General features: G+C 39.7%; 2 protein-coding genes across 2 annotated transcripts; one reads left to right on the top strand and one right to left on the bottom strand.

The window, feature by feature from the left end:
- Positions 1 to 970: 970 nt before the first annotated feature.
- Positions 971 to 14,897, bottom strand: ttc22 (tetratricopeptide repeat domain 22). The gene is made up of 9 exons (XM_077584560.1): positions 14,323 to 14,897; positions 9,388 to 9,680; positions 6,836 to 7,136; positions 6,702 to 6,757; positions 6,528 to 6,643; positions 5,609 to 5,727; positions 5,339 to 5,500; positions 3,703 to 3,855; positions 971 to 3,645 (listed from the first exon to the last, which is right to left on the bottom strand). Exons 1-9 carry the CDS (start codon positions 14,419 to 14,421, stop codon positions 3,109 to 3,111), a joined length of 1,836 nt encoding a protein of 611 aa, XP_077440686.1. The 5' UTR covers positions 14,422 to 14,897; the 3' UTR covers positions 971 to 3,108.
- Positions 14,356 to 23,685, top strand: lurap1 (leucine rich adaptor protein 1). The gene is made up of 2 exons (XM_077584561.1): positions 14,356 to 14,935; positions 21,755 to 23,685. The coding sequence occupies exons 1-2, from the start codon at positions 14,711 to 14,713 to the stop codon at positions 22,604 to 22,606; spliced, it is 1,077 nt and encodes a 358-aa protein (XP_077440687.1). The 5' UTR covers positions 14,356 to 14,710; the 3' UTR covers positions 22,607 to 23,685.
- Positions 23,686 to 25,129: the final 1,444 nt, after the last annotated feature.

The raw sequence follows: 25,129 nt of genomic DNA, 5'->3' as shown, positions 1-25,129 counted from the left end.
TGCCTTGGTCTTGTGTATTTACAAATACAATCTGTGTTTACATCAGAGCAATTCAAATGAATAACAATCAGAAGTACAAATATTCCTTACCTGGTTGCTCTTCTGTCTTGTCAAAGTGGAAAGCGAGAAAGGACTGTGGCACTCTGAGGCGTTTATGTTCTTCAATAAACACTTTGCTGAGCAATGCAGAAGAACCTGAATACATGGCAATGCGCATTTAGACAAGTAGTCGTTGTTTTCTCATGCAGGTGTGTCCCATTGTGAGCTAGACACAAGTCCTGAAAAACTTGTAACAGACTATTTGGCTTGCCAGCCGATACCCTTTAGGTGACACATGGGGACGCTCACTAATTTCCCTTTTATTTCTTGCTTTAGACGCATCTTACAGACACTTTCTCGATTGTATGAATAGATGAGATTTCCTTGTACGGTAAAGGTCAACATTTTGCAGTGCAGGTACTTTAATCGACTGAGCAGCACCTGTACAATAATCACACTCTATAACAAATTGTAGTGGTGCAAAATGACCCCCCAACACACACACACACACACGCACACGCACACGCACACGCACACGCACACGCACACGCACACGCACACGCACACACACACGCACACGCACACACACACACACACACACACACACACACAACACACACACACACGCACACACACACACACACACACACAGTCGTGACAGAGAATGCAGACCTTTCCCAAGATTATTGTATCCATCCATCCATGTTTCATAAAACTGAACCAGTTCAGTGTGCCAAGCAGGGCCGAGAGCTTGTTCAAGCTGATTTGACAACCGTCCAACTAGAATGCTTTGAGTCAGAGTAGTTTATTCCAGTCCAGTAGCACTATAGCCATCTATGTGAAAAATGGTCCCAGCTTGATGCCGATTTGTAATAAATAAATGAAGTAATTAAAAAAAGTCATGTTTGTAAATGAGAACTCAGATCAGATCTATGAGGTTATGATTTATTTTGGAACACAATGTAATAAGATCCAAGAGAAGCACAACAAATTACAACCTAGTATAGAATAATAAATGTGACCTTGCATAGGGCAGTTAGTAAATTTGACTCAAAAAGGACTCAAAATACAGTATATGTTGATATTCATAATTAGTGGAAATATCAGATGATAATAATAATAATAATAATAATAATAATAATAAATAACAAACTAATGCACAGTAAAAACACATACAAGCACTCACCATGAATAATTTTCTGGGGTTAAAATATTGAGTTTCCAGGTAAACGAGGAGCCTACCCAATGAAAGGTTGCTAGTGTTTCATTATTGTTATTATTTTTTATGTTTTAAATTATGTTGTTAGTGAAAACAGTAGACAGAAAGTAGGGCGTAAAAAATGGCACCAGGGTAATGTAAAATGGATGATTTAAGATCACAATTTTCATCGTCTTGGTCTTGGATTATATGATATTTTAAAAGGTTTTCAAACTGAATAGAGTTTTGGTAACAAAAAAAACAACAACCACCCCTCTTACAAAAAGCCCTTTAGAAGGTGCATGGTAATTTTCTTTATCAGTACTTGTTATTATTTCCAAGATCCAAATGTTATCATTGTAGTCACTCTAGTCATGTTAAACTGCTGAAGGGCAGTGTTGTGATGAAAACTAGCATTCAGAAAAATGTATTTCCCGAACCTGCCGTGCAATTTCATCCTAAAACCAGAAAAATTTCTGCGTAAATTTTGAATGGGACTGCTGACTCTTGCAAGGTGGAAAGACACATGTAGTACTTTTAGCAATAGTAGTAGTAGTAGTAAGTAGTACTACAATTAATTGAAGTAGTCACAGATCTCAAATAGCAGAACATAACTGGAGAATGCAATTTCTGGAGAAATTGCAAGCGAAGGCTAAGAGGTTGAATGAAAAATTGTAGAATGTTATCCAATGGTGTGGAATGATAGTGGAGTGACATAGAATAATATACAATCATGACCTGGAATGAGCTGAACATGTTGAAGTTGGAGTGGTTTGAATCGGTCGAGAAATTTAGGAGTTGAAGGGCAGAAAACAGCAGAATAAGACAAATAAGAAAGAAAGGTAGCAAGGAAACTAGAAAGCAGGGAAGGAACACCTACAAAAAAGAACAAATGTTTTGATCAATCTGGCCACCTCATTGGATACACCGTCCCACAAGAATCCAGAGTGTACCATTGGGGATGCCTACACACAAGAATCCGGGATTTAACTAATTGAATGATCTGAATGATTTCAGTTTCAAATAGGAACAATTTTAATCTGTTAAAATGAATGTGCCATTGGAAATTAATAGTGAAATTTGGGTGGAAATTTTTTGAATTTTGTGAAAAATTGTCATTATTGAAATGAGAAAAATAGTAGCCCTGAATAGCATGAATTTTTGGAGTGTGTTGAAACTGGAATTATGTGAATCTTTAGGAATATTAGTGTGAAAAATGTGAAATTTGTGATTTGCGTGAATTTTTGGAATGTTGAAATTTCTTCCCAAGGAGAATTCAATGAGCTGAATGTTTTGATTTTCAAATTTGAACAGTTTAAATGTGTAATGTTGAATGGTCCATTGGAAATGAACGGTGAATTTTTTGAATAGGAAAAATACAAGCACAATTGCAGTGAATATTTGGAACATATTAAAGTTGGAATGGTGAGAATCGGTTGAAAAATGTGGAAGGAGTAGCATTGGAAACAAAGTGTGAAGAATAAAATAGAATGATAAAGTTGACGGTGTAGAATAACCTCAGCCTTCACACAATAATTTTTTGGGGACATGAGCTTAAAAGTCCACATAAAGTGTTTTAATGTTTCTCTCAGCTCTGCTGGATGCAATGTGATAAAAAATAAAAATAAAACATCATGAGGGCAGTGGAATATCTTTGGCCAACAAACTGCTTTGAAAAAGCCACAAACTTTTATATTGGGATAACATGCGCAGCAAATATATAACTGATATAAAATACTATTAGTGATAGTGAGTTCACAGGATAAACAAAGTATCTAGTTGAAACAGAACTTCATTACAGTACAGCCTTGCTTAAATTATCATATGAAATGCAGCCACGCCTGTCATTGGTCAGATCTCATATTTGGGCATCAGGCAAAGGAGTAAGATTTCATAAGTGCTCTCTTCTTCACTGTTTGTCGAGGCGCCACCGCCTGCAGCAGCCTTCTGACCAGCTGCAGTCGTCCCGTCCTGATGAGAGCTCGCGACAGCTCCGTCACCTCGGCGGTGTTTGTCCTGTAAAGGCACCTCAGCTCAGCCTTCACCACATCCTCGGGGTACTTCTCCTCAGCACTCTGCAAGCACTGCTCCATCTGGGTGATAACCTGGTTGGGCTCAGGCCCCTCCTGCATGAACACGGCCAGTAAGGCCTGGAGGAGGCAGCGCAGGGCGGTGGTATCGCGACTCGTCAGTCTCTCTAATTCCAGAGCGCATTTGAAGCAGTCTGCGGCGTTTTGCTCCTCGCCCTTGAGCAGGAGGCAGCGTCCTTTGAGCAGGTGGAGGTCAGGCAAGCTGTCTCCCTTTTCGTACAGTCGCGCCTGAGACAGACTCACCAAGGCGTCGTTTATTGCGCCCTCGTCCACCAGGAGGCTCTCCTGGAGTGCATCTACACCCATGTAGTAGTAAACCTAATACAGGAGATATTTTTAAGGTTAAGATAATGAAAAGCTCCCTTTATGGCTTACCTGTGCCATCTCCAGGTGAGTCCTCAAACAAGGACACACAGCCAAGACTTTATCCAGGTTTTTCTGGGCCTCGATTAACATTTGCCTGTCCGGGACGCCGCCTTCCCCTCGTTTGGCCTTTTCAAGGTCCCTGACGTAAAGCATTGTGTTGATCTAAATGAATCACAATTGCTTTAAATCATTTGATGCAGTGTTATGTATGGAAGCTACTGTAGAAGTTTTCTTCTTTCCTTCCAAATGATGTAATTTCACAAAGGCTGAATTGAGCCAATAGAAGTTTTCCTGTTTGTTAAAAATTAAACGTTTTTTCTTTTTATCTAAAAGGCTTTTTCTAGTCTAAATTCCAGTCAGTCTTACATTTCCAAAATGTATTTTCAATTTCTTATCTCATAAAGCATTACTTGTCTTCCCGCAGAAAAATGTTGCACTTTTGCAGTTCCATTGGCTATCTTTTCTTTTTGGCAGTAAGCGTTACCATGGAAACAAGAGCGTGAGGGTATCTGACATTCACCAATTTTCATATTGGAGTTTGGGGCAAAAATGATGATTCCAGCAAACGTGCAAATGTATTACGTTGATGTGAACTAAAATTTAATTTAAGCTGGAAAGTTTTAAAATGAATCTTGTTTTTGTTTTTGAATTGACCTGTCAAGGGGTCCAATCTGGCCCATAAGGACACAAAACAAACTGCAGTTTTTCACTACAATTAACTGTTGTTGATACTTTTGTCCACTGGAGGGCGCATTGACGACCACTTAATTTGTGACAAAGATTTTGCGCTTCTTTAACTCTTTTCCTGCCATCAACGTTAATTATCGTTAACGGAAATCCCAATGAGTACAGCCATCAACGCTAATTGACGTCAACTACGTTTTTGTTTTTTTCCAGTGGGCAGCGCAAAGTCTTGGGCAGGTCTGGTTTCATGAACGAACTAAATAAAATAAAAAACACCCACTATGGCCAGCAGATGGCAGCATTGTATCTCTTTTTAATGGGATCCTGTGGATCAAAGCAATTGCGGATCTTTGGAAATATGTTTTCAAGGTTCTCGTGATTGACAAAGCATTTGTCACATTAAATCTAATTTACAGAGCGTCACTAAACAAACAAATATTAGTGTCAAAGTCACTGTTGTGCAGAAAATGTATCTTTTCACAAAAAGCTTGTTTTCTCCTTATTTTTTCCATTACAGCTTGGTGTCACTCAAATGAACTATTTTCACATGGTGATTACTAAAATAACTTAATAAGTTGGAATAAATCTTTTTTTTCTAATGAAAGAATGGAATCCAATCTTTCATATGCTAGCCACCATGTTTACATAGTCGTAGCACACAATATTCTGTTTTTCTTGAAAGATGAGTGAAAATGCCAAAAGTGAAAGAGTTTTTAAAAAAATCTGATTACTCTGCAACAAGATAATAATAAATGGGAATATATTCAGAATGTACTTCATTTACACACAAAACATACAGGAAATATTTTGACCTGTCATTATTTAGGTCATAGACATGCTAGCCAGGCCCTCTTGCAATTTGAGTGAAAGTGGCCCCTGAATTAAAATGAGTTTGACACCACTGATCTTGTCGGATATGGGAAAAAGTTTGGGCTACTGGGGTCTTGGCATTTTGCGGTACCTTGGCAAGGGTGCAGTAAGCCTGCCAGTTGAGCTCCGGATCGGGCAGCACATTGAGGGCCATGTTGCAGATTCCTGTGGCCATCTCATGCTTACCCAGCAGGAAGAACAGCTTGGCCAGAAGGTTAAGGATGAACGCGTCATCATTAGCCAACTTTATAGCCTGCAAAACACATTTTAGACATCTGTTTCTTTCAAGTTGTACTCTTCAGATGACCGTGTTGATCCAAATGGGCTTCTTTTTTTGTTGCTTTAGTGGAGTAGAACTTACGTGTCCATAGCATGTTAAAGGATCAGTGGCAGAGTAACCGCAGTCGTGTATGGACATGGGCACTGTGGTAAACTCATCTTGTCTTTCCAGCATGATGCCAACATAACACCAGGAAAGAGCTAGAAACAACAAAAATCAACCTTAAACATTTCTTGACAATAATATGTTATATGTGACCTCACTAGTCTAAACATGACATTCTGATAAATATTAAATTTGGGGAATATAAGTTGTGAAGCAAAATCCAGTCGTTTTTATCCATCTCAGGGGACGGCCATTTTACCACTTGTTGACTGTAAATGGCATCACAATTGCTCAGAGAACAACCAATCACAGCTCACCTGTTTTTTTTTTTTAAAGCTGCGCTGTGATTGGTTGTTACCTGAGAACTGAGCAACATTGACGTCATCTTCAGTCGACAGCAAGTGGCAAAATGGCCGCCCCCTGAGATGGATAAAAACGGCTGGATTTTGCTGCTTAACATTGACGGCTATAGACGCCAAAAATTCATTTGAACTATTTCTATTAGTTAAAATTTTTTTTTACACTTTTGTTAACAAGAGTATGAAAATCTAGATTTTTTTAAAGTGTAAATTTAGAGCAGATATAAAATTTGTGATTAATCATGAGTTAACTAGTGAAGTTAAGCGATTAATTACAGTTAAAAAAAATTAAACGCCTGACACCCTGAATTTTTAATAGTCTTTTCTTTTTTTAACCTTTTTTTTTTTTTTTTTTTTTAAAGATTATTAAAAATTCAGGGTGCCTCATTGTAATTAATCGCATTACTTCACTAGTTAACTCACAATTAAATAGAATACTAGATTCAGAATAGTGGGGCTGCACAGAACATATTATCAACATTTGTACATTCTATAAAGCTCAGTGCATTTCTCATGATATGATAAGTTGTGTTTACCTTTTTGTTGTGTTTTCTCTGATTCAAGTGTTTCTGTCAGAAGTCTTAGCCCCTTATTATATTGAGAGAGTCTGGCGTATTCAGCGTCCTCTTTTGTCTTTACTATATCGTCCAGTCTGCAGGGAACAAACAGGATTAACCCGGTACTAGATTACATTTTCAGTATTTTTATACCTGATATAAATGGTTGCCATCTTAAAGTACCAGCTTCTTTTTTCTTCCACTGGTATCTGAAAAGCAGTGTTAGAATTAATCTTGGCATTAAAAAATGAATGATCTAAAAAAAAATATCCATGTTTCCACCTCACCAATTGACCGCCGTAGTCCAGAGCTCTATTGAAGAGCATCAAGGCTGCGGTCAGTTTCTCTCTCAAGTCATCCTCTCTCTCCAGCTCCACATCATAGGGGTAAACGTAGGCCTGCTCTGCCAGGCAGCGGGCCGCCATTTGCCTGGTGCCTTCTTTGCTAGGCTCTCCAGCGTCTAAGCACATCAGTTGGGACACTTTCTCCACACATTCCCCGGCATCCAGCTCTCGTCCCAGCTTGTCGTACACATAGCCCAGGTTGGCCCAAGCGTTGAGGTTGCCTGGGTCTTCTTTACAGATGCCACTGGAAGGCACAGATATACAGTGCATAGATAGCGTTAATTAAAGAGGGGTGCCAAATTCAATTGTTAGAAATGATCCAATGTCATATTTGGTACATCGATACCAACAGCGTCCACGCCGTAGGTTTGACAGGGTTACCATATTGTACTGTAGTTGTCAATGCAGATGGTGACAGAAGTATGGCATTTAAACTTTAATGTTATATATTAATAGCATGGATTGCAAGGGATGATAATTCTATTTTATTCAATATCTCAACTTTCATTTGAACTTTTGAAGTATAATTAGACATATAAAATTACATGACAATGACGTATAGTATACTATACATAGTAACATAATAGTTATGCAGCTTAATGTTATTGGAAACAGAAGGGCCTGTGAGTTCAAGGGCCGTGTGTGATGTGTCTCCATTTTGCATTCATACAATCATATACAGCAAAATAGAAGGTTTTGTTTATTGTCGGTGATGTATTTCTATTCATGAATTTGCGGACAATTCAAAACAATTGTGTTTCTTTACCATTATTCAGATTGGATAGAGACAAGAGTGTAATAGGTTTCATGAGTAGTTCGGATCACATTTGCATCTTTGTCCACATAGTTTGAAAGACAGGATGTAAAATGTTTACCTCACAGGATTTTTTTATAAAGCTGTTTGTCTAACTTTTATCTTGACCGTTATGCAGGAAATGTATTTCAGTTGGCCACCACTATTATATGAATCTAAAGCTTTCCTTTGTTATTGATGTCTTTTTAAAAAAAAATAATTAATAACTTTCCAAAAATAAGACTTAAAACAGGGCTGTTTCAGCATGGAACATATTTACTCCTATATGTGAAACCAAGGCAGCATTGGTATTTTATTTTTATTTTTGTGTGTGTGTGGCTTTATCATTATTGATCAAATTATATGAAAATGACCCTTACATATATAACAGTTAAAAGGCGTTCATTATACAGGAAATGTACTGTTTTATGCAAAATACTTTGTCTTAATAATAAAACAGTTCATTGTAATTTTCCTGTTATTTGTAATTAATTTCACTATAATTAATTAACAAGTAGTTAATAAAATAAACTGTTTTAAAAGTATATAAAATTGTTTTTTTCCCATATATTTTATATTTACAATAAATCATTGAACCAATTATTTAGTGAAAAAAAATTAAAACATGAATAATGAATTTTAATATTTTCTTTATAATTGCTTTTAATTCACCAATTTCATATGCCTAATATACAAAGGACCCTAGATAGAGCAAATTCTTGGTGGGCCAGATGAATGAACAGAGGCCATTTCCAGTCCATGCACCATACTTTGCCCACTCCTACTTTAAAGACACATTTTCCATAGAACTATATTGTAGTGTATTACAGTATAGCTTTTTTTCCCTCCTCCTAATAATCCTTTCCACCTGGTATCATCTTCAGTATAATTATAATAATGACATACTGTACCCGTATTTTACCTACATATTATACATGCATGCTTGCTGACTTTGGGTAATAAACAGACGACACCCTGGACTAGTGTTGAGACCAATCTCAAGACCACATTTTGAAGGTCTTGTCTCAGACTCGACTCCCACAAGTCTTGGTCTTGGACTGGCCGGACTCTGGATTTTGCATCCAGACTGGTTGAGACGACCCTGATCTGCTGTTCTTCAACTTAATTGATAAGGAAAAGCACTAGATTAAAACAACAAATAGGCTACCTTCAATTCATGTGTCACAAACCCACCCCCCAACCTTTTGTGCAAATAGCTTGGGTTTGATTCATTTGAATCATGCGGGTAACACACAGTGAGGACCTCTGACGGGACTAGCTGAAAATCACAACCTTTTGTCACTAATCGGCTAGGGAAAACCTATAATTATGTCTGCCTGATAGTGAGGTGTGTGTCATGTCTATTTTGTTACTGAAGTTTAAATTACCAAACAAAGCTTATGATACATGCAATTTAAAGAAGCATGTTCTCATTTGACAGACTTCTGGGAACATACACTTTAAGCGGTGCATTCCCTAACTCATATTCTAGATTTGGATTAGCAAGATCACATGTCCTGAATATAATAATAATAATAATAATAATAATAATAATAATAATAATAATAATAATAATAATAATAATAATAATAATAATAATAATAATAGACACCTTAATGGTATCGACGTTCCAATGGCTGTATTTCAAAGATGTGACCCAGTCCGAAACCAGAGGTTTTTAACAATCAGTGCATTTTGTCACCTGAATATTTCCTCTGCAGTTTGAAGGTTGTCGAGATGAAAAGCCAGCAGGCCGAGAAGATTGCGAACAGCATACTGTAAGTATCCAGCTTCGGCCTCCAACTCCTTCCTGAGACTCTCCTGTTTCAAATAAGTGTCCCTGTGTCTCAGTTTCAAAGGTCCAGCGGGATCACAGTTGAGGTTAAGGTCCAAGTGGAAGTGACCAGGAATGTAATCCATGTCCTCCATCAGGGACTCAATGTCCTTAGTTTCATCCGCTTCCATGGCCCCCCTCCTCCTCCTCCTCCTACTCTTCTGTTACAAAATAAGACCTAAGATTAAAATACTTCACGCGTTGGCACTGAAGAGTGCAAACATAATGGAGCTCATCCTGTTCAGCCCACACAAGTTTGCCGCTTTGTCATGACTCAATGGCAGCACTCACCTGCTGCAGACAGGTTGAACAGGTTAGGCTTGGGAGTGACCAGGAAGGCAAATACAGCAGTGTTTAGCAAACACAAATTCCTTTGTAATTGATGAATTCACATTTGTAATAAATGCGCACAATTCTTTTGGTGTGATTTTTTTTTCCAGGAATACCTGCTGAATTGATTATCCTTTAAGTTTATAACGGATAGGGATGTTCAATGTATAGGTGAAAACTTGTGAGAGACTTATTGCTAGCTGTGTCACCAGTTGCCAACTGGAGAATGTAAACAAAGCATGCAGGGCGTATGCAGCACATTTACATACAAGTCAACTTATTGTACATGAAATGGCAACAACAACAAAATAAAAGCAGACAATTTAGTGACTAACTAAAGCGGATGTCTGCTGCTAAATGTGTCCACTATTACGCAGAAAAAAAGTCCAGTCGTGAATTGACTCCCGCAGACTAGATTTTAACACTTTTTTAATATATGGCTCCGCACTTGGGATTTAAATCCACACTTTCAAAATAGTTAGATATTTCAACACTTAGGAGTTATATCCTACCATCCATTTTCTGAACTGCTTATCCTCACGAGGGTTGCGGGCATGCTGGAGCCTATCCCAGTTGTCAACGGGCGTCAGGCGAGGTACACCCTGGACTGGTCGCCAGCCAATCGTAGCGCACACATAGACATATCACTTGTACAATCACACCTATGGACAATTTGGAGTAGTCAATCGGCCTACCATGCATGTTTTTGGGAATGTGGGAGGAAACCGGAGCACCCGGAGTAAACCCACGCAGGCACGGGGAGAACATGCAAACTCCACCAAGGAAGGCCGGAGCCAAAATCGAACCGTGTACCTCAGAACTGTGAGGCGAACGTGCAATCAGTACCGCCGGAATTAAAACCACGCTTTTTAGATATTTAACACTGGGGGAGTACATTTTTAACGTACTTCGCAGAGTAAAATTAAAGGGTCCGTATCAAGGTATTTTAAGTCCTTGCACAGTTAACTATAAACATGTATATGATTATATTTTATCTTTGGCACAATGGTAATGCGATTTATTTGGGAAATATTACTTAATTTGATGTCTGCAATTTAAACCCAAAAGTAAGACACCTGGTTCACTAAAACCCCGCCCCTCCAAGCAAGCCTGTCTTATTATTGCCTATCCTATACAGTCCCATGAGTCACATCAAATTACACTACACTCACATTCTAAGTCCTCAATGTTTTACATTGAGGAATTACTTCACTTTTAACTTTTAAGTAACTTTTGTTTGAATGTCAGTGTTTCCAAGTGATAAGCAAGGAAGAGGAGGAAAATGGCACTGATTTGTCCCTCTCAAACTGCAGAAGTGCAGGTGCAGAGGCAGAGTTAACACTATGTAGAGTTAATCTAACCCTAGATGATCAACTCTGTGAGTAACAACTACTCTGGACACCATTTAACTCTACAAATGTTAAAATTACCCTTTGGGAGTTCAAATTAACCTACAAATTTAACTCTGGAATTTTAACACTTCAATTTTTGCTGTAAGATGATCAATCAGAGTATTACTAGAGCATATTGTGATAAATCCTGTGGGTCAATCACAGTAAAGAATGTAATTTACTTGTTGCTGCAGCGCACTATAGTGTAGCACAGATCTGTGGGCAGCACTTTCTGCTTGCAGCATGTAGGTGTGCAAAAACTCTTGCATCACTGTTGCCATGGTGGTCTTCATGGTAACCAGGATGATTGCATGGAAAAAATGACAGGAGGTAGGAGACCAAATATTGTGCATACGGTGTAGTTTTTACTGAGGAGACAATGATTATAGGTGATAATGCGTTGCTATCAAAAGGGGATTAGGATTGGCCACATGTCGTAAAGGTTTTATTGCCCTTAAACTAACCCCGTGCTAACTCGCTTATTAATTACAGAAAAAGCATAGTAAAAGAAATACCAAATATAACCCGTTAAAATATGTGCTACAAAGGACTGACAAACATGTGGTTCAATTATCTGAGTGTAATTATGTTCATCCATCGAGTTCACAACTGTGCAGTAACGTATGAAAGTCTTTGTTTTAGATATTTACGCTGAGAGGCAAATGGGTGAGAATTCAGGGTCTCATTTTAGTAGAAGACAAAAGGTTCATATATCCTAGGAAATCTTCAGTAATCCAGACTTTATACCTTCCAACTCTTCCTTCTATGCCAATCCCTTATCAGACATAATACCTTTGTTAACACCCTCACCATGTGTGGCGGACACACTGAGGCTGAGCTTGATCATTCAATATGGAGTTATATATAGTCACGTGACATTACACTGTTGACTCACCAACAGGAGTGATAAATGTGCAGCTGAGCTCTTTTATTTGTGAGAGTCTTTCCAGAACTCACTTCGACCAAAATAGCACAGTGTGTTACTCACGTCACACACACTTGGTGATACCGTGTATTGATACATTTGATATAAGAGCATGCCCTGCTGAAGATACTCTACGATTTTTATGACCCCCTGAATAAGTAGATTAATCAGGCTAGGCTAGGCTCCTCTGTGAGTCATCACCTTATTGGGGTGGAGGGGTTTGCGTGCCCCAATGAGCCTAGGAGCTATATTGTCTGGGGCTTCATGCCCCTGGTAGGGTCACCCATGGCAAACAGGTCCTAGGTGAGGGACCAGACAAAGCATAGCTCAGAAAACCCCTATGATGAATGACAATTTTGGATCGCGGTTTCCCTTGCCCGGACGCTGGTCACCGGGGGCCCCGTCTGGAGCCAGGCCTGGGAAGTCAAATATCGGATTCAGGAGGTGCAGTGTGGTTTTCAACCCGGCCGTGGAACAGTGGACCAGCTCTACACCCTCGGCAGGATCCTCGAGGGTGCGTGGGAGTTCGCCCAACCAGTCCACATGTGCTTTGTGGACTTGGAGAAGGCGTTTGACCGTGTCCCTCGGGGAGTCTTGTGGGGGGTGCTTCGGGAGAACGGGGTACAGAGCCCCCTGATACGGGCTGTTCGGACCCTGTACGACTGATGTCAGAGCTTGGTCCGCATTGCCATCAGTAAATCAAATTAATTTCCAATGAGGGTTGAACTCCGCTAAGGTTGTCGATTTACCTGTCCATCTATGTTCCTACCCTTACCTATGGTCACGAGCTGTGTGGGTCGTGACCGAAATAACAAGATCCCAGATACAACCGGCCGAAATAAGTTTACTTCGCAGGGCGTCCGGGCTCTCCCTTAGAGATAGGGTGAGAAGCTCGGTCATCCGGGAGGGACTCAGTGTCAAGCCGCTACTCCTCCGGGTTGAGAGGAACCAGTTGAGGTGGCTGGGGCATCTGGTTTGGATGCCTCCTGGACGCCTCCCTGGAGATGTGTTCTGGGCATGTCCCACCAGCGGGGACGACCCAGGACACGCTGGAGAGACTATGTCTCTCGACTGGCCTGGGAACGGCTTGGGATCCCATCGGAGGAGCTGGTTGAAGTGGCTGGGGAGAGGGAAGTCTTCGCTTCCCTGCTAAAGCTGCAACCGCCGCGACCTGACCCCGGATAAGCGGCAGATGATGGATGGATGGATGAATCAGGCTAGGTCACATTCATAGTAAATGCCAAAATGGCACGGGCGCCACGGTGCTAGACTGGTTAGCACGTCCGCCTGCCAGTGCAGAGGACGTGAGATCGAGTCCAGGCTTCGGCCTTCCTGGGTGGAGTTTGTATGTTCTCCCTGTGCTTGCGTGGGTTTTCTCAGGGTACTCTGTTTTTTTCCCACATTTCCAAAGACATGCGTGGCAGGTTAATTGTACACTCCAAATTGTTCATAGGTGTGATTGTGAGTGTGGATGGTTGTTCATCTCTGTGTGCCCTGTGATCGGCTGGCAACCAGTTCAGGGTGTATCCCGCCTACTGCCCGAAGCCAGCTGAGATAGGCTCCAGCGCCCCCCGTGACCCTTGTGAGGACAAGCGGTGAAGAAAATGGATGTGTATATATATTTGCTTATTGTAAAACAATACAACATTATGGGTTTTTTTCAATATTCATAACGTAGGATTGACCATCTGACTTGATTTAGTACCTTGTAATTATGCAACAGCAACGGCATAATTAACAGCTCGATTGAAAACTATTTACTAGTTTTCATTTGACTAATGGGACTATAGTCAAAACACAGCCATGGTTCTTAGCAAACAACACATTTTGGTGCGCAGTATGTATAGCTCTGAAAAAAATTTCTGATTTCGCTACTTTTATATTTGCCTGTATGCTATATTTATATTATTTACCTACAGGTTTGACTAAAATCACATTTTGGTTTTATTCTATAAACTGTTGGCGGCATAACCTCCAAACACAAATGTTAAAATTCATAGCGTTTATTTGCAGGATTTAAAAATTGTCACAATCAAAGTTTGTTGTTGTCTGTAATTTGTTTATGTCCCTCACTTTGCCTCGCTTGTTTGTCTTATTTTGGTAGTTTTACAAGCAGCCTAACATTTCCCTTTTGTTGTTAATTTTGAAAAGCCTTACCGGAAATAAAGTGATATCATTGACTGACTTTGACAGTCTGAGCTCACTCAGGTTCTCAGCTTCTCTGCGGCGAAACTGCTGCTGCCTGCCTGTCATCATGCAGGTGGAATGTGCGCAGTTTAGTCGCTGTTAGGGGGCATCCAGCCTGGAGCACTCCCACCGAGCCCGGGGCTACACGCTTCGGATCTAGCTCCGGTTCTACGTATGGCTGCGATGAGCACTCGTTGTTTGGTCGGATGCTGACAGTTTGTTTTTCCAGGCTGGCGCAGTCCACCTCCGCTGAGCTCGCATGTGATGCCACAGAGTGCTGCGGGAAGTCGCTTGAACAATTTCGGAGAAAACCACTGGAGTAAATCTGCCTCGAGCAATTCTTTTGAACCAGCGCTCCATGACCATGATGGATGAAGGAACTTCTTGTGAGAACACTCCGGACCTGAGAGACATAGAGGCGAAAATTGGCCGGAAGACCCCAGAGGGTTTGCTCAGGTGGATGCGGGAAGAGGCATCCTCACTCCGGGGAGAAGACAAACCGGCCCCCGCCACGCAGGAAACCGCGAAGGAAACTGGGAAGAAGAGCCTGGATGAAAAGATCCGAAAATTGAAGACTGAGATGGTAAGTGCACACTGCGTGTGCGCGCGTGCGTGCGTCATGTGCTTGCGCGGGTTTTACAGCATGGATGCACGTTATACAATTGAACTTGCGTCAATAATGTGTTCATTAATTGCATGCCATAGGCCAGTTCAGTGATCCACTCTCCTCTATGTAGTTATGTACTACACAACTAAATATTTAGTCTATGTAGGAATCAGTTCAGTGTTCAGAATGCACAGTGATTATCAAATTGTGCGTGGGTTCCTCTCGGTGAAAGAAGCACCGACTAAATGCTCGAACTACAAAATGTTACAGTGACTTCAACTTTTTTTTTAAATCCATAACAATCAATCTCTTATCATGGTTATTTGACAAGATATCTATCATTGTGATTGTTTGTTTGCTCTCACATACTGACTGCATCATCTTGAAAGGGGTTCGCTAATATTTTGGTCAGAGAACCAACATCTCCCAAAGTGGTCAGTGTAAGTGTCATTCATTTCAGACAATGTCGTTATGATAAGATAGCATTCATGCCAGACATGTCCCTTGAGTGTAGTTGACTGAAGTACAGTACTCATTTAGATTGCCAACATGACAGATGGCTCTTGAAGCTCCACCAAGAGCAAACAACCGGATGGATTAACATTTTTGGCCGTTAGTTGTGTGTCTGCTACATAATGGGAAAATGTGGCAAAGAGACACTTTGTATTTACTTGCAAAGGTGTGAAATTTGCACGTAGCACACCACTGTGTGTTTCATTCTTCTGTGGGATTACTACTCTATAGTAAGAGTGCAGCAGCAGACTTGTGAACATTGCACTTTATCAGCACCCTTCATGCAAAGATAAACACTAAGGCTCTTTCCCAAACGTTTTTTTTCTTCTTATTGGCTGGGGACCACCAGTGAGAATTTGCTACAAAATGACGCCGAAGAGGAAAAAAAGATCCCTTCACGCTTTCTTTTGCTCTGTCCTTTCAAACTATTTGTTTAACAAGTACTGTTGAGAGAAAAACATGATTTACATTTTTTGGACCATCTGAAATAGTTGCATCCAAAGTGACAAGTGCAATCTCCCATGCTAACATAAATGCAGTAATTATGTTGTGAGGATGTGTGATTTTCTCACTTTTCTGAGACACTGAACTTCCTCTGTCCCTCTTTGGGGGATGGGCCCTTTAAGAATAATAAACACATATGTGACATGATGTCTTTACACCGTACAGAAAGATCATACGGGATGCAGCAAGTTTTTGGAGACTACCTCCCACCTTCAATCGTCCATGCGCCTCCCTTAAAAGCTGTGCCGCCCAGTAGGATGGTTAAAAAATATATAATACAAGGAAGGCTAAATGCTCGCTTTTCACATATAGTATATATGAATGGAATACGTCATGCTACCCTATGGCGGTGTTAGACGCGGTCTGAGCTAGCATAAGATTTTGAGCGACTTTCTTCCACCAAAATGTCCCTCCGCCATACACATTTCAAACAAACTCTTACCCCAGCTTTGTGGATATGGAGGACCAAAACTGCCTAAATAAAAAATATGGATAAAAGTGAAAATCAAAATATGAATGAATAAAAATAGAATTAAAAAATTAAACACAAAAAATAAACATAATTGGAAATAAAATGTATATATATATATAATAAAAAAATAGATATAAAAATAAATGTGGAAATAAATACAAAAATAAATATATAAATAGAATTAAATGTCAGTCAATAAATAAATATTTATTTATTTCATGCTGAAATCTGTCATGAAATGTTATTCAAATGAGGGTACGGTTCATTTATTTATAAATTATTTTTAATTTAGGCAGTTTTGGTCCTCTATAGGGTGGAGACTGGTCTGCAAAATTGGCAAATGATGATCCGCCAACTTTTGCGCCACGGTGCAGATGCACTGTTGAGGAAAGCAGAGTCTACGGAGTTAATCTGCATTTTTTGGGTGGTGTGCATTTTAAACATGTACTGGTACGCCCTTTTACAAAGCTTGTACTTTCACCCTTAGAGGAGTAAGGTGAAATGCCTGCAGGGGGCATGTGTTTTTTTCTGTATTATTCTGTCTTTCCTCTCACTTACTATAATCTCCTTCTATCCTCTTCATGTCCATCAGCTAAAAAGCAATATCAATGAATCTGCCATCTGTCCTTCTGTGGATATTGGCAAACAGCTTCCTCAAGAGTGCCAATGACATACTGTACTTGCAAAAATGATGCAAAATCCTTAATCTTCTGTCACATATTTACAACTATGTGTTAAATTCTCTATTTGTTTCAGACAGTATTACATTATTATTAGTACAATATTTGGGTGATTCTCAAAATAGCAAAACAACTCTCATTCACCAATCAATGATAAAGCAACCACATCAAAATGTGCTGTGTTGTGCAGTATCTTTCATGCCAAAGAGGTTTGATACAAACATGAAGCATCAGCGGTCGAAAAAGAAAGCAGTCAACCCTCTGTTTGTCTCATGGTGAGTGCAAGGATGCCAAACGTCTGCCTGAGTTCGCCTGGCAAGATGAAACGACGCCAGGGGACACGGGAGGGGTGCTTGTGCAGAACGAGATGGGGGTGGCTGCTTGCTTGCTTGCTGCTGTATTATTGAAAGCCTGCCGCTGTCTTCCTTCTCTTTCTACTAGCAGTGATTCAGCAGTTAAGGAGGTGACTGCGTGATTTGGGAGGCAGGTTTTGACAAGCGGAAGCATTTGCGTCATTTATCAGGCATTTGCATGTTGAAGGTGAGGGTGTTCGATTTCCAAAAGAGATACATATATCATTTGGTTTGTTTGGTATATCATTCAAGGAAAATTCTCCTCATAAAGCATGTTGCATATAGTACATTTTATATAGTATACCCTGCTCCATGGTGTAAAAAAGACTCACTTATACGCTAGGTTTGTCATCTATAATTCAAATACTAATGAGTATCACATGCTGTCTACAGTTTCCTTCCATCAGCAAAACTTTATAGCATCTCTTCGCTCCCAGGCTTGATTTTTCCAGCCGCAAGTTGACTGTTTGGGTTCATTCGCACTGCTCACTGTGTGCCAGTTGGCTGACATCAAGCTTGCTGATAAAATAGCCACAGTATTCGTTTTCTAAGCAGAGGACAACCGTTAATAATGAGTTGATGATGTGAAAAACAAACAAAATATCTTTCAGCAGTATGCCCTAATAAAATCAACCAGGCTTGTCCTATCTCTGGAGATCTCCAAGGAGACAAACCACCAAAGTTCCAAATTCCATTTACTAGCAAGCCACATTTTCTTTTGCCATGAGTTTAACTGAAAAATGTCACAGAGAGTGTCCAAATAAAACTACACCCAAGCAGATGTCCAACTAAATATCCATCAGTAAACATTTTGGAAGCAACTTTATGGCAGTACAAACTTTTTTTGGGGGTGCGTTTGCAAATTGCTTTAGGTTACGTGTAGACACAAGCTTGCTTCTAGTTTAATTCCAGTACTAACAAGCAGTATATCAAGTATTGCTCGGCCCTTTTGCTGAGCAGCAAAACTGAAATTGTTTTGATCATCCAGTCCCGCTCTCATCACCCTTTTATGTTATTTGACCTTTTCCAAAGAAAGGTCTTCTCCATAATGAGGTTTGGCCACATAATGAATAATAAATGCGCCTGATCATAAAACTAATGGAGGTAAAATCATTTGTGATCCAAAAAGGATATACAATACAAGATACCATTGGCATGAACAGTTGTGATACATTTTACATAATGGAAAGCAACAAGCAGGTCATATAACAATAAAGGTCTTTACTTTAATGAAGGAATATCAATTAAATCAATCACTAAAAAAAAGGATATTGTTGTATAGATGCCAGTCAAGACAAGGTAACTATTTATATAGTGCATTTCTTAAAATGTTAAAGGGGAAATTTTGTGTTTGCAATAATATGTTCTAAGCAGCCCCACTAATCTAAACGCAATATTGCGTTTGTGGAATATGAATTAAGCAGCAAAATCCACCTGTTTTTATCCATCTCAGCGGGCGGCCATTTTGCTATTTACCATTCATTGAAAATGACATCGCAGTTACACAGGGCTTAGGTAACGACCAATCACAGCTCAGCTTGTGAACGTCACATGACCAAACTCGGAAACCAAGTGAGCCGAGATTGGTCGTTACCTGAGCCATGCACAACTGTGATGCCATTTTCAGTTGATGGCAAGTAGCAAAATGGCCGCCCCTTAGATGGATTAAAAAAACGTGTGAATTTTACAGTTGAATTCATATTCTACAAACACAATATTAATCAGAATGTCATGTTTAGACTAGTGGGGCTGCATAGAACATTATCGTAAAGAAAAGTTTTGAGTTGCCTTCCCTGTTATGTATCATTTTAACGTTTTTAACTGTATTACATGTGTGAAAAACAAATTGGCCCTCTAAATGCAAACATCTTAACACTGTTATTTTTCTATATGTAGTGGAGACATGCTTGACAAAAAAAAAGAATAAATTACAAAGGAAAAGACAATCCTTCAGATATTTGTTGAACTGAGGCAATATCCTCCTAATGTCTTGTGTGATATCTTAAGTCCAAAGGATAACATGAATGAACTGAAAAGATACGCAGTGAATTACAGAATGGAAATAAAACACCGACTGATCTTCCTGCTCAAGCTCAGCTGCGTACCCGATAAGTGAAAACACAAAGCTTTGTTAGCGTTGCGCTACCTCAGCACTGACAAGGCCTGAAGAACCTTTACTACTCCTCTCATTAGGCCTTGAGTGTCTGCCAGCCTCAAACCTCAAGCCCACCTCTCAAATCAGGATGCCAGGACACCACTGTGTTTATCACCACACATTCACTCACGTACACATGCTGTTGTGGCCCTGAAGGCATTAATAACACACATACAGTATGTGCGTCATATGTAGCACTAGCGGTGTAAGGGTATGTTTGTGTGCAGTATGTCAAAACCAACTTAACTTCTGCATCAGATGTTTAATTGAATGCTGTTTATTTACCCAAAGTACTGTACATAAGCATAACTGCATCCGTATTTGTCTCTACTTGCAGGTATTTATTTAGTTTTGCTTGAATGTGTTTTTTTAGATGTTTTTTTCCCCTCACCTAGTCATGAATCGTTTTGTGCCTGCGTACACAATGCAGCACAATTTAAGACTTGTTTTGGCTGGGGTGGGGTGAAGCAATGCTTTATTTTTATGTTATACAAGCTCTGACAGGTCAAGGAAATATTGCATACTATGAGACTACGTGTATATTAAATCAGTTTTTCAGGCACTGTAGAGATTATAAGAGTTGTTTGCCTTAGCTTTGCAACACATTGGTAGTGTAGGGCAAGAATTGCAGACTAAAAAAAACAGACATAATGAATGCTGTATATTTTGTTTAGGTTAATTTGGACTCTTCTTCCTTTAAAAAACAAAAACAAAAAATAACTCATAGACTCTTGGGGTTTTACAACCACATTTGGCTTTAGAAAAAGCAGGCATTCTCATATTGAAGCTAAATATATAAAGTCTTGTCCTGCCTCAAACCTTTTGGCTTTTATGGGGAGTAATTGGGTTGTAATAATCGCTTTCAGATGATGTATGAGAGATATGAGAGTAGCTCTTGGTGAGGAGAGTAATTTTAAACACATAACGATGGAAGGTGACAGCTTAACATTATCTTTAAGTGTATAAATGTGAAGAATGAAGACACGAGTTGCTTACCCTGAAATAACAATTTCGTAAGTAAGTGAGATATTATACGAGGTCAGAAAGTTCTTAAGGCACGTACAGTCTTGTTTGACATAAGGGCCACCATAAGAGGGGGAAAAAAAGCAATACATTACTGAATTTTAACCTAACGTTGTTGCAGTAACTGTAGGAATCATCCTTCCAACTGTTTTCTATACCACTTAACCTCACAAGTCATTACAATACCGAAGGTTTAGCCTGTCTGTATTGACTTTGGGAAAGAGGTGGGGGACACCGTGACCTCTAAAAACAAAACCAAACTGGGTCCAAGAGGAACAGACCCAAGTTTTTGGCTTATTCAAAAACTCGGGTCAAATGAATAACCAACAGAACAACCCAAACAATTGAGGTGCTTTGTGAGTTATTAATTTAATTTGACCCAACATTTTGGGGTGAACAACTCAAAAAGTTGGGCCGGTTCATTTTCAACCCAATTCAATTGGGTTATTCAATTAATACAACAACAAAAAAAAAGTCAAATTAATAACCACAAAATTTGTTTCCTTTATGGTTTATTCATTTAATTTGACCAAACCTTTTAGGTTAAATAACTCAAAATGTTGGGTCAGTCCATTTTTGACCCAATACAATCGGGTAATTTGATTAACCCAAGAATATGAGTCATATGAATAACCCACAAAACACCCCAATAAGATGGGTTGCTTTGTGGGTTATTCATTTTATTTTAGTTAATTTGAGCTAAATAACTCAAAAAGTTGAGTCGGTCAATTTTTAACCCAATTTGGGTTATTTCTGTTTTTAGAGTGTGGACTTTGTTGTCATACAATTTACAATTTGTAAACTGTAGAACCTTTTTTTAACTACAGCATTAATTAATCAATCAAATCTGAAAGAGAAAGAAGTAAATGAAAGGAGTGACCTTAACAGGAACATACAAAGAAGAAAAAAATGGACACATTCATTCACTGATCTTTTGCGGTTTAAGTGATTCATATTGATACATTTCAATGTGTCAATATTTTCTCTGTAGGAGTCTGAGATCTAGAATTTGCATTAGTTGTATGCAAATGATCAATTCATGTTGTCAATGTAAAAGTCACTTACATTAACATTTACACTTGTTTGTTTCCACAGGCACAGTTGCGCTCAGTGGACATTAAGATCCTACAGCAGTTGCTGTCGGTCCACGAGGGCATCGAGGCAGTCAAATGGTTGCTGGAGGAGCGCAGCACACTAACCAGCCGATGCAGCAGCCTCACCAGCAGCCAGTACAGCTTGGGCGAAGGTCCCGAGACCTCCTGGAGAGGCTCCTGGAGCAGCCTTCACGACTCCAACGACAGGCTGGACAACATTTCCATCGGCAGTTACCTAGACACCCTGGCAGATGATATGGATGAATACTGCCCTTCCAGCTCAGAGTCGGTCATCTGCTCTTCTACGCCACAGGTCTCGGAGGCGACTGCTAAGGGCCGGACAGCGGAAATCTCTGCTGACACGACCTGTGCTACTGCGACTGGGGACAAGCCTGTGGCTAATACAGAGACTGGGAATGGAGTTGTAATAGGCATTCGGTGTCAATCAAATGAGAATGGGACTGGAAAAGGGACCGTTGTTATCAGTGATGTCAACGGGAACGGGATAATTGGAAGTCAAAGTGAAAAGACAGATCCCAGCAACATTCCTGAAGCTCGGCCCAAGCAAGATGTTTTAGTTTGCACTAAGGTGGCAGAGGCAGGACTGGTTTCTTCGAACAATACTCAGAGTCAAACCATGAAGGCCAACGGGAACCTCGAGAAGACAGCAGCACCAACAGCCAGCCATGCTCGGATCGGCCTCGGTGACAAACTATCCATCAAACAGAGCCCCAAACGTAAACCTTACAAAAATGTTGACTTGGACACTTGCAAACTGAACAGCAAAATGCATTTGGAGTATGACGCTCACTGGCGGTGGGTGCAGTCACAAGAAGATGTGACCTTTCTGTGAAACTACTGACCTGCCAACCGTTTCCTTTGGATGATGTCTAGAAATGGCCTTTGGGTTGCTTCCACTGCTATAAGATGCAGACTGTAAAGGAAAAAAACACCTTTATTTTTATTTGTGCAAATAACATTTTGGTGTCAATACTTGGATCAATGCACACTAATGGATTTGGATTATTTTCAGGCCAACAGTGCAACGTTACAATACCCAATCTAAAATCCAATGCAAAAATGTTTTCTCAGGCTCTTTTTAATCATTATCCCTTTTATTTTCTATTTCCCTTCCAAGCACAGTGATGATCTCCCAGAAGTCTGAAACATTGATAGATATTATTGTTGTGATTTCATCTTGATGGTTCTCCCAAAAAACACAATCCTCATTAATACAACTTCATATTTATTGGCACAATAATTTCCCACAGGCTATTAATCATATATCTTTAGATATAGTCTTAACTCTTTTAAGACCACTGTGATTGCCTCTATCAAGAGTCTAAACCATGTCAATGTAGAAGAAGACCAAAGTTTACCTTATTTGATATTTTCGATCAACTCATTATTTAAGTCTGTATCCTACAACAAAACTGAAATATATCAGTTATAGGCTACTTGCTAATATATCAACAAGTGAAACACATGTATAACACTGAGCGTCATGATCTGTGAGCATGTTTGTCTCACCCACCTAATAGCTACATGAGCTAAAGGCAGAGGGTGTTCCCCTCATTCTCTGTACTATACACATTATGCAAGTTTGTGTCTACTGTATGTGGAGCTAAAACCTTCAGTGCTTAACCTATCGTCTGCCATATGTTGATGTCACAGTACAGCTACTCTGTACCTTTCATGGCTGGTTGTAGGTGCATTTTTGACATGCCTTCTTTTTGAGACCCAAATATTGACCTTGACTTCTTTATTACTATCAAATGTGTGCCTGATTGGTGAAATCCTTAAATATACTGCATATGCCTGGCCTGTTCTTTCCCTCTAGAGATGGATGCACTGTTGTTGTGATATCGGGTAATCAATGTATTTTTGCCTGCTCCTGCCTTCTGCTTGTGTGTATAAATGGCTAGACCAACAGTCTTCGTACTGTCTCATCTAAAATGTGCATTTTTATGGTTTCCCCACACTTGACCGAGATTTTGACAGAGGTGCAGACTATACATGATATTCAAAATAAAACTTCTTTCACATCCAGACCCCTAACAACTGTCAAAGACATAAGACAACCAGATATGACAGACATGGCATATGATGGTAAAGGAATGATAGCTTGTTCAAATTTGAGCATGTCAGTGTCAGTTGCGTAGGATGATGTTTTGAGAGGGAGAAAAAACAACAACTTTACCTCTGGATCAGGTCAGCCTTCTACACTCAAGCCATCTCTTCAACTGAACATTTGTATGTTCTTCGACATCTATACCAGTGAATTTGGCACCGGGGATATCATTCTCGGACAGAATTAGTAGATTTAAGCGCAGTAGACATCTCGCTAGTAGACTGCGTTTAGCATGACTGGCCAGCCAATTTTGACCCCCTTGCTAGACTCATGAATATTAATTAAGTGTGGTGACGTATATCTTGCGGTACCCCATTGCAGCGCTGGCCAGTCCAGCAAGCAGCACAGAGTTTCTTGGCCCTGTCTACTACCAAAACAATTTTTGGTTACCAAAATGTTCTGGGAAAGTTAGCAGGTAGTATTACTAACTTTTTCTGGGTCTTATGTTTGTTTGGGATTTGGCTGCTCCTTGGTCGCAGTGGTAAGTTTTTGACGTTCTCCAGACCAGTGGTCAACAGTCAATATCGTTATAAGTATAAGTTATAATATAAGTAAGCTAAATTAGCTGAGTCTCTTTGCCCGATACCAAGTCTATGACCTGATGGTTGGCGGCCCCTTACAACGCTTTGCTTATGTTAACAATTCGGCTTTGTTAAATGTCTAACATTTTTCAGAGTTCCTTTTCATTTTGAGAGTAAAATAATCCACTTGTATATATTCACATCAGTGTTTTAAAACAAACACAACAGAAACACCACTGCCAGTGACGGTGTTCATCACCAACATACAATGTAAATCAGTACTCTTCAGCTTATAGCTAGCTAAGCTATTGATGAATACAGTCCTTCATTAGTGGTTGTCTTTTGTAAACAACAGAGAGTGATTATTAGGTTTGTGGTACACTTAAACCACGTCCCATTCATGCTGTGGGGGCAGAAGCACTGGTTAGCATTAAGATTGTATGCTGTCATCATTGGAGCAATGTCACGGTTGGACCAAGATTCTGCAGAAAATAACATGAAGAAGAAGATCAAAGTAGAAGAGCTTCAACTAAAAATGTCGGAATTATTTTGTAAGACGTCATATTCAAAGCAATTCACTGAAATGGTTGTAAACGTTTTTTTTCTAATAATAGTATGAACTCCCTGTAGCTAGTGCCAATACAGTGGATTGCATTTGCAGCCATCATCTTTGTGGAAAGTGTTTGTAAGCAATTTTTGAAGCGCTTCATGAGCGTTTTGTGCA

This window comes from Vanacampus margaritifer, chromosome 13 (assembly GCF_051991255.1).
Source record: "Vanacampus margaritifer isolate UIUO_Vmar chromosome 13, RoL_Vmar_1.0, whole genome shotgun sequence".
NCBI lineage: Eukaryota > Metazoa > Chordata > Actinopteri > Syngnathiformes > Syngnathidae > Vanacampus > Vanacampus margaritifer.
Note: the sequence above shows the minus strand (reverse complement) of the source record. Positions and strands in the feature narration are given on the sequence as shown.